We start from the raw sequence: 14,427 nt of genomic DNA on the forward strand, positions 1-14,427 counted from the left end.
CAAAGCAGGCTCCAGGCTCTGAGCTAGCTGTCAGCGCAGAGCCCGACACAGGGCTCGAACCCATGAACTGTGAGATCGTGACCTAAGCCTAAGCCAGACGCTTAACCGACTGAGCCACTCAGACTCTCCTAGGATATTTTATATAAATGGAATTATGAGATATTTCTGGGTTTCATTTAGCATAACTTTTTTTTTTTTTTTTTAAGAGACCGTGTGCACACAAGCAGGTGAGGGATAGAGGCAGAGGAAGTGAAAGAATCTTAAAGCAGGATCCATGCCCAGCATAGAGTCTTACATGGGGCTTAATCTTGTGACCTTGAGACCACGACAGAAGCTGAAATCAAGAGTCTGACGCTCAGTAGACTGAGCCACCCAGGCACCTCAGCATAAAACATAAAAACATAGATGTTTTTAAGTTCATCAACACTATAGTATGCATTAGTACTTTGCTCCCTTTTATGGCTGAGTAATATTCCATTTTACTTAATGCCACATTTTGTTTATCCATTCACCCATTGATGGATATTTGGGTTGTTTTCACCTTTTGGCTTTTGTAAATAGTATTGCTGTGAACATTCCTGTGTAAGTATTTGTTTGTGTACCTGTTTCCAATTTTGGATATAGACCCATGAGTAGAATTGGTGGGTCATGATAATTCTGCATTAAACTTCTTGAGAAACTGTCAGTGTTTCCGAGAGTGGCTTTACCAATTTATATTTTCATCAGCAATATATGAGGTTTCCAATTTCTCCACACCCTCACCAACATCTGTTAGGGTTTTGTTTTTTTAATGGCCATCCAAGTGAGTAGTAAAGTGTTCATCTCATTGTGGTTTGTTTGATTTGCATTTCCCTAAAGACTAATGATGTTGAGCATCTTTTTATATACTTATTGGCTATGTATATTTCTTCTTTGGAGTCAGATCTACTCAGATCCTTTGCTTATTTTTTCATTGAGTTGTCTTTTTTATTTAGTTGTAGTAGTTCTTTATGTATAGATAAAAGTCCCTTATCAGATAGATGGGGAAGCCAATGAGAATGAAGACATGACAGTCCAAAACTTTGGGATGCAGCAAAGGCGGTCATAACAGAAAAGTATATAGCAATCCAGACCTTCTGAAAGACGGAAGAAATGTCTCAAATATATAACCTAACCTTACACCAGAAGGAGGTAGAAAAAGAACAGCCAATAAAGCCAAACACCAGCTGAAGAACAGAAATACTAAAGATTAGAGCAGAAATCAATGATGTTGAAATCCAAAACAACAGTGGAACAGATCAATGAAACTAGGAACTGGTTCTTTGAAAGAACTAACAAAATTGATAAACTCCTACCCAGACTTATCAAAAAGAAAAAGAAAGAACTCAAATAAATATCATGAATGAAAGAGATCACAAACAACACCACAGAAATACAATTATAAGAGAATATTATGAGCAATTGTATGCCAACAAATTGGACACTTTGGAAGAAATGGGTACATTCCTAGAATATACTACCAAAACTGTAGTATAAACTACCAAAACCGAAACAAGAAGAAATAGAAAATTTAAACAGACCAATAACCTGTAAAGAAATTGAATCAGTAATCAAAAATCAGAGAAACAAGGGGCACCTGGGTTGGCTCAATTGGATAAGCATCTGACTCTTGGTTTTGGCTCAGGTCATGGTCTCACAGTTTTGTGAGTTCAAGCTCCACGTCAGGCTCTGCATTGGCAGCGTGGAGCCTGCTAGGAATTCTCTCTCTCTCTCCCTCTCTCTGCCCTTCCTCCACTCGTGTCATCTCTGTCTCTCTGTCTCTCTGTCTCAAAAATAAACTTAAAAAAAATTAAACAAGACAAATAGACAAGAGTCTAGGGCCAGATAGCTCCCTAGGGGAATTCTACCAAACATTTAAATGAGAATTAATACCTATTCCTTTGAAACTGTTCCAAAAAATAGAAGTGGAAGGAAAACATTTAAACTCATTTTATGAGGTCAGCATTACCTGGAGTCCAAAACCAGACAAAGACCCCCTCTAAAAAGGAGAATTACACACCAATTTCACTGATGAACATGTATGCAAAAATTCTCAACAAGATACTAGCAAATTGAATCCAATAATACATTAAAATAATTATTTAGCACAATCAGGTGGGATTTATTCCTGGGCTGCAGGGCTAATTCAATATCCACAAATCAAGGGATAAAAGAAAGGCTAAGAACCACATGATCCTGTCAATAGATGCAGAAAGACCATTTGACAAAACACATCATCCTTTCTTGATAAAAACCTTCAAGAAAGTAGTTATAGAAGGAACACACCTCAACATCATAAAGGCCATATATGAAAGACGCACACACCCACAGCTAATATCATCCTCAGTGGGAAAATCTCAGAGCTTTCCTCTTAAGGTCAGGAACACAATGGGGATGTCTGCTCTCACCACTGTTATTCAAGTACTGGAAGTCCAATCCTCCTCAGTCAGACAACAGAAATAAATAAAAGACATCCAAATCAGCAAGTAAGAAATCAGACTTTCACTCTTTGCAGGTGACATGATACTCTACATGAAAGCCTAAAAGACTCCACCAAAAAATTGGTAGAACTGATACATGAATTCAGCAAGTTGCAGGATATAAAATCAACATACAAAAGTCTGTTGCATATGTATATACCAATAATGAAGCAGCAGAAAGAGAAATCAAGGAATCAATCCCATTTACAGGTACACCAAAACCCATAAGATACCCAAAAATAAATCTAACCAAAAAGGTGAAAAATCTATACACTGAAAACTATAGAATGCTTATGAAAGAAATTGAAGAAGACACAAAGAAATGGAGAAGCATTCCATGCTCATGGATTGGAAGAACAAATATTGTTAAAATGTTGATACTACTCAAAGCAATTTACACATTCAATACAATCCCTATCAAAATAACAGCATTCTTCACAATGCTAGAACAAACAGTCTTAAAATTTGTATGGAACCAGAAAAGACTCCAAACATCCGAACAGTCTTGAAAAAGAAAACCAAAGTTGGAGGCATCACAGTTCCGGACTTTAAGCTGTTTTACAAAGCTGTAATCACCAAGACATTATGGTACTGGCACAAAAACAGGCATATAGATAAATGGAACAGAATAGAAATACCCAGAAATGGACCCAGTAATGTATGCCACCTAATCTTTGATAAAGTAGGAAAGTCAAATGGAAAAAAGTCTCTTCAGCAAATGTTAGGAAAACCAGACCACTTTTTCACCATACACAAAAATAAATTCAAAATGGATAAAAGACCCAAATGTAAGACAGGAAACCATCAAAATCATACAGGAGAACACTGTCACCAACCTCTTTAACCTCTGCCACCACAGCTTCTTACTAGACATGTCTCCAGTGGCAAGGGAAACAAAAGATATCATCAAGATAAAATGCTCCTGCACAGCAAAAGAAACAATAAACAACAGTAAAAGGCAACTGATGGAATGGTAGAAGATATTTACAAATGACCTATCCGATAAAAGGTTAGTCTTAAAAATCTATAAAGAAATTATCAAACTCAACAGTCAAAAAATAAATAATCCAGTGAAGAAATAGGCAGAAGACATGAATAGACACTTTTCCAAAGAAGATAGCTGGTTGGCTAATAGACACATGAAAAGATGCTCAACATCTCTCCTCATCAGGGAAATACAAATTAAAACCACAATGAGATACCACCTCACACCTGTCAGAATGGCTAAAATTAACAGCCCAGGAAACAACAGATGTTGGCAAGGATGTGGAGAAAGGGGAACTCCTTTGCACTGCTGGTGGGAATGCAGATTGGTGCAGCCACTCTGGAAAACAGCATGGCGGTCCCTCAAAAAAATTAAAAATAGAGGTACCCTGCAACCCAGCAATTACACTGCTAGCAATTTATCCAAAGAATACAAAAATGCTGATTTGAAGCAATTTTTATAGTTGTGCTATCAGTAACCAAATTATGGAAAGAGCACAAATGTCCATCAACTGATGATGGATAAAGATGTGCGTGTATATATGTTTGTACACACACACACACACACACACACACACTGGAATATTGCTTGGCAATTAAGAAGAATGAAATCTTGCCATTTGCAACAACATGGATGGAACTAGAGTGTATCCTGCCAAGTGAAATAAGAGAAAAACAAAGATGATTTTGCTCATGTGGAGTCTAAGAAACAAAACAGATGAACATAGGGGAAAGGAACAAAAAAATAAGATAAAAGCAGAGAGGGAGGCAAACCATGAGAGACTCTTAAATACAGAGAACAAACCAAGGACTGCTGGAGGGGTATTGGGTGGGGGGATGGGCTAAATGGGTTTTGGACATTAAGGAGGGAACTATTTGAGATGAGCACTGGGAGTTGTATGTAAGTGGTGAATCACTGGGTTCTGCTCCTGAAACCGGTAGTACACTACATGTTAACTAACTTGAATTAAAATTTTTTTTGTCCAACATCACTTAAACAGTTAATGGTGGCCATAGGATTTGAATGTAGGCAGTCTGACTCTAGAATATGTGCTTTTAACTGCTATACACTGTCTCTTGTTTGAAGAATGTGTTTTATATTCACTCTGTAAAAGTCTTGTACATGGTTTGATTTATTTTAGGTACCTTATTTTTTATTGTAAATAATATTTTTGAGGTAAGTTTCTCAGTGATTGCTAATATAAGAATGAAATATTTGTATAGTGTTTCTTTTATATCTAGTAATCTTGTTGAACTATAACAATTCTAATTGTTTTCTATGTAGACAGTTCTCTGATGGGAAGGGTTTTTTTTGTTGCTGTTGTTCCTTTTGAATATATATATATATAATTTTTAAAAATATTTATTTTTGAAGGAGAGACAGAATGTAGAGTGGGAGTGGGAGAGGGGCAGAGAGAGAGGGAGACACAGAATCCGAAGTGAGCTCCAGGCTCTGAATTGTTAGCACAGAGTCTGATGTGGGGCTTGAACTCAAGTGTCATGAGATCATGACCTGAGCCAAAGTGGGACAGTTAAAGGACTGAGCCACCCAGGCACCCCTGAATCCATATATTTTTGTCAAGTACTTCCAGTTCTGTGCTAAATAGAAGCAATGATGGGAGAGGGGACTCATCTTCCTCTCATTTAACAGAAGTGCTTCTAATATTTCTCCATTTAATTATGGCTTTCTCTCTAAGTTTCTGATTAGAGATTTCTTCTCAGGTTAAGGAAGTTGCCTTTTGGTGAGTCAAGAAACAGATAGTACACTTTGTTTATTTACCAGGGTGTGGTCAGAGTTTAAAGCCACTTGCAAGAGATAATGCTATACCATCCTTGGACCTGAAAGGGCAAAGAAAGGGAGTGGTTATTAGAACCCAGGGAAGGTAGCTTTACCAGAAGTCTTGTACTGAGAAGGAAGGAATTAGAGATGTAAATAACCTGACCTCAGCTCTTTTCCTACCCTCTACTGTCTTGCTCTATTAAGTGACAGGGGCAGAAGGGCAAGTGATCCCCACAGATATAGTTAAGTTAGCTTCTTGGAAAAAGAGGAAGATACATAGCATCTTTACTATCTTTATTTCAATAAACAATTTAAAATAATGAGTATTGAATATTTTTCAGCTACCTTTTCTGTATCTATTAAAATAATTTTATGATTTTCCTCCTTAAATCTGTTCAATCTGAACTATTATTTTCCTCACATTTTCCTTGTGTGGTTTTGATATCAAGTTTCTTTTAGCTTTATAAAATGAGTTGAGCATTTCTTTTTCTATTTTGTGGAAGAATTTGTATCAGATTAGGATTTTGTTCCTTAAAGGCCTGATAGAACTTAATTGTAAATTCATCAGAGTAGCCAGTTGTCTGTCTTTTTTTTTCTTTCCTTTCCATTTTTCCTTTCCTTTTTTCATTTCATTCTCTTTCCTGGGAAAGGATAGATATGTAATCACTGATTCAGTTTCAAAAATATCTTGAATTTTTGTCAATGTGATAGCAAAATATAGTTGGATTATATTTTTATATAATCTGGTTATGACTCCTTTTTTATAGTTGGATTATATTTTTATAATCTGGTTATGACTCCTTTTTTATTCCTGATGTTATTTATTTGTTGCTTCTCTCTTTTTCTTGATCAGTATGGCACCCAGCATTTTTGAAGTAGAATGGTAGGAGAAGGGAAAGGATGCCAAGGCTTTTACTGTTCAGTAGTTAGACTTCAATTACTCTCCTTGTTTTAGGATAGTAACTTTGTCCTCCTCTATGTCTACTCCCTAAATTCATAGATCCTTTGGTTAAAGTCTTTAGAGTGGACCTTTATGAAGCCCAAACATCATAGCTTACTGCTATGGCTTACTGCTTAGCTTACTGCTTTTGGTTTCGTCTTTACCTTTATAGATCCCTGTGAATTTCCTTTATTTCCTTAGGAACTCAGCTGTGCATTTAAGAAAATATTTGCTGTATTTTATCCTACCTCTCTGTAGGTAGAAAAGTTTTTTAGGTTATCTGGTCTGGTGTATTGGAGTAAATACCAGGCCTACTACTTTAAAAAATTATATTTAAAGTAAAAAGAGAAAGTTTATCTCTCTACTCTTCCAGTTCTCTTATCTTTTTAAGATAAGATGATTTTAAGATAAGATTTAAGATGATAAATATATCATCAACCTCTTTAACTACTAAGTACATAGAGATATACTTGTTCCTCCATCTAGTTATGTCATCATGAACACTCTGCCCTCTGTTCCTTAGGCTGGGAACAGAGATGATAAGGTACAACCTTCTCTTAATTACCTTGGCCTAGAAGTGACTAATACTACTTCTGCTCACATTTCAGTAGAGGAGGCTGGGAAATACAGTGTATCACTTGGATATTTGGTGAGTTTCTGCCACACTTGAGTTCATTCTGTAGAATTGGGTTGTATGTGTAACTACTTGACATGAATATGGCTTAACAAATACAATTAGAATTGTAATACTAAGATTTCATAAACATTTTACACCGGTAAACTTTAATGGTTTTGGATAATTAGGTAGACCATATTGTGAGAGTTCATTGGCTAAAATGTCTTAGAAGTTGTTTTTAAAACAAAAATATTTTCTTTCCCTTGTCTTCTAGGAAACAAAGACTCTAATTCCAGGATACAGGAACATTTTAGTATTTTCTAGAATTATTATTGGTAATAAATCAAGGAATTAAATGTACAATAATTAGACTTACATGGAATTAAAAGATAATTTTTTTAAAGGTAAAATCAAAACTCCCTTGCAGACATGAAATAAATAGTTGTTACGGATTTTGTTGGGGTGTCTGGGTGGCTCAGTCGGTTAAGTGTCCGACTTCAGCTCAAGTCATGATCTCACAGTTCATGGGTTCATGCCCCGCGTCAGGCTCTGTGCTGACAGCTAGCTCAGAGCCTGGAGCCTGTTTCAGATTCTGTGTCTCCCTCTCTCTCTGACCCTCCCTGCTCATGCTGTCTGTCTGTCTGTCTGTCTCTCTCTCTCTCTCAGAAATAAATAAAAAAAAACAACAAAAAAAATATTTTGTTAAACTCATTATTTAATGAGGGAACGAAGCAAATATTCAAACTGGTTCAGAAGAGAAGCCGAAGAAGCACAAGTTTATAAGAAATAAGAGAAGTTAAAATAAGTATATATGTGTGGACACTAAATCCCCCTTCCTGTGGTGGGTAGAGGGTAGAGGGAAATCGGTTGAACCTCTTCTCCCCATAATTTATTTATGTTTCTGTGGGCAGGAATTATTTTGCATTTGCTTAAAGCTTTATCTACATTTTACTTAGTTGTAAAATAGTTAAAGCTAGAATCAGATAAAGAAGAATATGCTCTAAATAATATGTAGTTTTTTGTTGGAGATACACAGTAATCTTTTTTGGCTTCCAAATGTATTTCTAGTTGAAACTTATACCAGATAAATTATGATTCAACAATATTGTTTTATTTGACAAATATGCAGGGCAATTATAAAGCATTATTAGAAACCAACACACAAATGTGTTTATTCTCTTTGTTTCAGGTTTATGCTGCTGATTGTACTGATGGTGTTCTTTTAGAGCTACGAAAATATTTGCCAAAATATTATGGCATCTGGTCACCTCCTGCTGCACCAAATGGTAACCTTTTCTTAAGAATCAATCTGTCCTTTAGTATTAGTTCATGAGAGTGGCTTTTTAAAAGTCTTTATATAAAATCAAGCCTAGTATTATACAAACAATATATGTGTGCTTTTCTTCTTAGTATTTTCTTGACTTCATTAAAGAAAACTTACTAAATCTTTTGCTTTTCATAACCAGTTTCTTAAACGATATAAAACATTAATGACCAATTTGTTGTAATTAAATTTTTAAAAATCTATATACTTAGTACTATATTAATTTATAGATGTTCTTTTTTCATTATTTATTGGACAGTTTCCCATTTTGTTTTGTTAATTTTTTTAATGTTTTATTTATTTTTTGAGAGAGAGAGAAAGAGGCAGCATGAGCAGGGGAGGTTCAGAGAGAGAGGGAGATACAGAATCTGAGGCAGCCTCCAGGATCCGAGCGGGGCTCAAACCCACGAACAGTGAGATCATGACCTGAGCCGAAGTCGGACACTTAACTGACTGAGCCACTCAGGCGCCCCTCCCATTTTGAATAGGAAAAAAAAATCCAAAATATTTTCTTTGCATGACTTTCTCTGTCTCTCCTATCCCTCAACTCTAGGTTTTAAATTACAGTCTTTAAAAAAATACTGCTAAGTTTCATGGTTAGAGGACAAAATGATTCTATGTAAAGCACAACATTTCTTTCTTAGTGAATACTTGAAGCAGTATTTGCCTTTTCAAGACCTTTGATAGAAAAGATACATTTTAATTAAACAAGTAGCATGCCTGCTTAAAAGTTGAAGAAGGTTCATGAATGGGGGAAGAGTTTTAAACTTGACTGGGTTTCCTTCTAACTTAAGTAGGTGTGCCAAGTTTCATTTTTAGGGGAATCATGGTATGTCCCTGTGAGTATCCTCAGTTAGGTAATAGTAAATCTATGATTCCCTGGCAATTCTTCTGTATTTCAGTTATATGGGGAAAAAAAGAGTGAGCTTTTTCCTTCCTCCCTTCTTTTTCTTTTTCTCTTTGGTTTCCTGTCTTTCCTTACTCCTTCCCTTCCTTCCTTTTTTTCTTTCTTGTCTTTAGTCCAAGTATATATATACACACATATATACATAACATATACATATATCTCTGATTCTGATCAGCACATTAAATTGTTTCACAAATCTTTATGATTAACTTTACTTTTAGAGATTTCCATTGTAATGTAAGATATCTGGATTCCATTACACTTTGCTACTAATTGCTGTTTAAATTTGAGCAAATCAGGGGCGCCTGGGTGGCTTAGTTGGTTAAGCGTCCGACTTTCGCTTAGGTCATGATCTCGCGGTTCGTGGGTTCGAACCCCGCGTCGGGCTCTGTACTGACTGCCAGCTCAGAGCCTGGAGACTATTTCAGAGTCTGTGTCTCCCTCTCTCTCTGACCCTCCCCTGCTCATGCTCTCTCTCTCGCTCTCTCTCTCTCCTAGAAATAAATAAAAATATTAAAAAAAAAAATTAAATTTGAGCAAATCATTACTCTTCAATAAAGTGACATTGAAAGATTAACAAAGGTTGCTGAGGATGGGACTATATTCTACATCTAGAAAGTAAATACTCAGTTTAAAATGATAGGTAAGAAGGGGTAGAATAACTGAGCAAACAGCATTATTATTTTGATAAGTAGAGTATACAGAAAGAATTTGGGTAAGAGAAGAAATATTTTAGTTAAAAATGATATTTTATAGTTTGGGATTACTAGCATATGATTTAAAAATCAAAGACTTGCTCACAACCAACAGCTTTTTCATCTTCAGTACTAAATAGAGGGCCATCTATGCATCTACAGAAAAGTCAATAACTTTGAAGTCAAAAGACTTGGTTTCTACCTTGATTATGTCCAAATTTTGAGAACCAAAAAACTGCTAAATATGTGAATTAAAAAACTACTAAATAGAAATTTGGCAAACTCATTAACGTTTTTGATGTCTACTTTTTCTACTATAAATTGAAAATAATATCACAGAGAGTTGAGAATATGCATGTTATGTTATGTGAGAGTGCTTTGAAAACTATATTCTTACTTGAATACAAATGGAAATTTGGTGCTACTGAGATGAGAAGGTGAGGTAGGGAAAATGAGAGAAGAGAGGAGAAAATGTAAATAAAAGGAGGAAAAGAATAGGAGTAAAAAGTATATGTGTACAGAGTGGTTCACTAATACCAACAACTGCCTCAGGAAATTTCCTATTCCTTTTCATTTTTTTACCTCTGGAAGAAGTTAGAGAAGAACTGCCACACCATGCAGGTATTTAACTTTAATTTTAATACAGTTCTAGGAATCATTTTTCAGTTTTATGTTTTTGATTACAAATGAAATCAATATAAAATGGAAAACTTTTGTACACATTTAGCCAACAGGGTCATGAAAACAAATATTCTAAATTTTAATAGAATATTGGGGTGCCTGGGTAGCTCAGTTGGTTAAGTGTCAACTCTTGGTTTTGGCTCAGGTCATGGTCTCACAGTTTGTGGGTTCCAGTGCCATGTTTGGGCTCTGCGCTGCTGGTGCAAAGCCTGCTTGGGATTCTGTCTCTCCCTCTCCCTCTCCCTGCCCCTCCCCAACTCATGTGCCCTTGTGGGTCCTCTCTCTCAAATACTAAAAAAATAATTTAAAAATGTTAGTAGAATACTGTGGTTACTATTTTACATATGAAATAACTGGGCTTTCATTTCCCCTTGGAGCAATTTTTTTTTAGGTGCTCAGAGTAGTTTTATAAAACTTGATACAGTTCTTATAATCCAAAGTAGTAAAATGTCGGGGCGCCTGGGTGGCTTAGTCGGTTAAGCGTCCGACTTTCGCTTAGGTCATGATCTCACGGTTTGTGGGTTCAAGCCCCGCGTCGGGCTCTGTGCTGACTGCNCTCTCAATCCAGGAACAAAAGGGGAAAGCCTGGCATAGTAGTGGTCTCTGGAGCCATGTGCTGACACTGCAACCAGCTTTTAGTTCTGACTGGGTAGTGCCCAAGCTTTACCACCTATGAAATATTTTTTAAAAAAATTTTTAGGGGCGCCTGGGTGACTTAGTCGGTTAAGCGTCCGACTTTCACTTAGGTCATGATCTCGCGGTTTGTGGGTTCGAGTCCCGCGTCCGGCTCTGTGCTGACTGCCAGCTCAGAGCCTGGAGCCTGTTTCAATCTGTGACTCCCTCTCTCTCTGACCCTCCCCTGTTCACGCTGTCTCTCTCTCTCTCTCTCCTAGAAATAAATAAAACATTTAAAAAAAAACAAAAAAGAAAAACAAAGTAGTAAAATGTAGAAAGTACTGCCAGTTTGCTCAGCAAATTATTGTAACTTTGAGAGAAGCCTAAGAATGTGCTGACTGATAAGATTTTTTCTTTTGATTTCTTTATGATAGTTTTATCGAGATATAATTTACATACCATAAAACTCACCCATTTAAAATATACAATTCAATAGTTTTTAGTATATTCGTAGAGTTGTACAGTCATCATCATTAGTTAATTTTAGAACATAACTGAAGGGATCTTTTTGAAAGATAAAACATTTTTTCCTGATACTATCTTTGAAGATTTTGAGCTAGTTATATATATTAAATCTCATTTGTAATTGTGTATAAACATATGATGCCTAGTACATGTACTATCAAAAAAACCTTTTATTGATAGTTTTTTAGGGAAATCAAAAAGTATATCTTCAAGTAGGTTTGAGCAAATTAAGAGTTCAAATGTAATCTCCAGCTTTATTGGTTGTTAGGTTTCTGGATCTAGCTACTAATCAAACTTTAGGAAACTTGGACTGAAATAAGCTGGCATACATGTCTATTCTTTCCTTTACACTTAGGTTAGATTTGGAGGCTCAAAATCTCTGCTTAATAATTCTTTCTACTTTCAGCTTATCTTGCTCTCAGAAATGACTGATGAGTGAAATGGAAAGGAAAAGTAAGGCCTTCTCTGGTTTTCCATATGGCTTCATAGTTGGCCAGGTTTCCTTATCTGGCGTTTTCTCCTTTTTGAGAGGTTCAGAAATGAAGATGGTAATCAATACGTAGTAGATCTTCTAGATATGATAGGGAAGAATTTGATGACATTTGGAACCATATTCTCATAATTTATACAATCAGTAATACTCAGTAAGCGAATCTGAATAAGTCTTCAACTCCCTAGGGGTGCCTGGGTGGCTTAGTTGGTTGAGCGTCCAACTTTGGCTCAGGACATGATCTCACGGTTCGTGGGTTCGAGCCCCGTGTCGGGCTCTGTGCTGACAGCTCAGAGCCTGGAGCGTGCTTCAGATTCTGTGTCTGCCTCTCTTTCTGACCCTCCCCTGTTCACGCTGACTCTCTCTCTCAGAAATAAATAAAAACATAAAAAAAAAAAAAGAAAAGTCTTCAACTCCCTAAATACCTTCTCTCTTGACTTTCCTTTAACGGAAGTAATTATCTCATCCTTACTGTTTAGTTAGTTATATGTAGGTATTTTTATTTTTCCACAATATTTCATGTTTCTCTTTTTTTCTCTTTTGACACTGAGAATTTTCTGCCTATTTTTTTTAATGTTTTATGTATTTCTGAGAGACAGACAGACAGACAGACAGTGTGAGCAGGGGAGGGTCAGAGAGACAGGGAGACAACAGAATTTGAAGCAGGCTTCAGGCTTTGAGCTAGCTGTCAGCACAGAGCCCGATGCAGGGCTCGAACCCATGAAGCGTGAGATCATGACCTGAGCTGAAGTCGGGTGCTCAACCAACTGAGCCACTCAGGCACCCCATTTCTGCCTCTTTCTTAGAGTGTTAGGCATATATTCCAGCAGTAGAAAATTTGCTATAGGAATTTTTTATGCTTAATGTATTATACAATGTAAGTATTATATTTAATTTATATTTAAGGCAATTACATTCAATTATATATTTTTAAATAGAAATATATTTAAGGGGTGCTGGGTGGCTCTTGATTTCGGCTCAGGTCATGATCACAGGGTTGTAGGATCAATCCCCACCTAGGGCTCTGTGCTGAGCATGGAGCCTGCTTAAGATTTTCTATGCCCCGCTCCCCAGCTTGTACTCTCTCTCTCTTTAATTAAAAAAAAGAGAGAAAATATATTTAAAATGGAAAAGCTTCCTTTAGTTATAGTAACCTTGGGTAATCTCATACTGTCATCAGTAGCATGAAGTGTATAAATATTTTGAGCATGCTAACCATGTTGGTAAAGCCTCTGAGAAATCTTAATTAGTAATCTGCTTCTAACAGCATGAAGTGGTGTATTTCTGAATACTTGGTAATTTTCATGATCTTTGCCTCAAAAAATTAAGGAACTATAGAAATTCTGTGTACACTTTTCATAAATTAATAGATAAAGAATAGATTTATCTTTCAGATCATAGCCTCTTAAACTTAACTGTATTTCTAGTCAGTGTGACCTCTGACTAGTAATGAGCTCCATGTATTTATAAAAAGTAGATATCCTTTTATTTATTATACCAATAAGAGTAAACTTTACAGAATATCTCCTTACATCTGAGGTTCACAAATGCCAGTCCTTGCCCCTCTGGCACACTAGCTTTATCAGAATCTGTTGTCCTAAATAGAGCTTTTCAGAATTAAAAAATGTAAACCTAGTTATTGCTATATCAATCTTCATATTTTATATACACACAAATGCACACACATATGTGTGTGTATGTATATATGTATATACACATATATGTAAAATTCACCTCTCCATTCAAAATTGTATCTTGCAAGTTACATCATATTAAATAACCATATCATAATTATTTTCCAAACATATTAAAGTAGTTTAATTTACTTCCTTGACCTTGGTCAGAATGGATTAAAAATACTCCAAATAGAACATTTATTCTTTGTTCATCAGATTTTTTGGAAGAGATTTGGAACATATTTTCTGTTTACACAAAAACTGAAAAATACTGCTCCATTCTATACCCAGAGGGGCCTGGCTGAAAAAAAGTATCCTTTGCTATCCAGTCTGTGTCATTACCCTACAAATGAGGCTCCCATGTAGTAAAATGCCTTTTAGCATGTAAGTTACTGAATCTTAATATTAACCTACTTGAATTAAGCTCTATGCTAGTGAAATAATTTGCTAATAGCATTTTTCAGAGTGATTTAGTATTTAGATATATTTGTAGTGATAACAACCCTTAAAAAAAAAAAAACCAGTCAAGTTCTCAGTGCTCAGATCATTCCCCATTTTCCTATTTACCTATTTCATTCAAAATCACTTTTGGCAAGCTGCTACATATATGCCATTATATTCTTTCTTAAAAACTCTACCTCTCTAAAGCAGATTTTAATGTTTATTTTTATAACTTAGAGGGAAAGGCAGAAATGA

General features: G+C 35.8%; 1 protein-coding gene across 2 annotated transcripts in view; it reads left to right on the top strand.

Annotated features, from left to right (window-relative positions):
- Positions 1-14,427, top strand: part of IPMK (inositol polyphosphate multikinase) — a 63,982-nt gene that overhangs the window by 16,278 nt on the left and 33,277 nt on the right. For both annotated transcript variants that reach the window (XM_039224958.1, XM_039224957.1), the window contains exon 3: positions 8,008-8,104. In XM_039224958.1, coding sequence (XP_039080889.1) covers positions 8,008-8,104 — 97 coding nt within the window. The remainder of the gene's footprint in view (positions 1-8,007; positions 8,105-14,427) is intronic.

This window comes from Hyaena hyaena, unplaced genomic scaffold (genome assembly GCF_003009895.1).
Source record: "Hyaena hyaena isolate Hyena2069 unplaced genomic scaffold, ASM300989v1 scaffold_1836, whole genome shotgun sequence".
Lineage (NCBI taxonomy): Eukaryota > Metazoa > Chordata > Mammalia > Carnivora > Hyaenidae > Hyaena > Hyaena hyaena.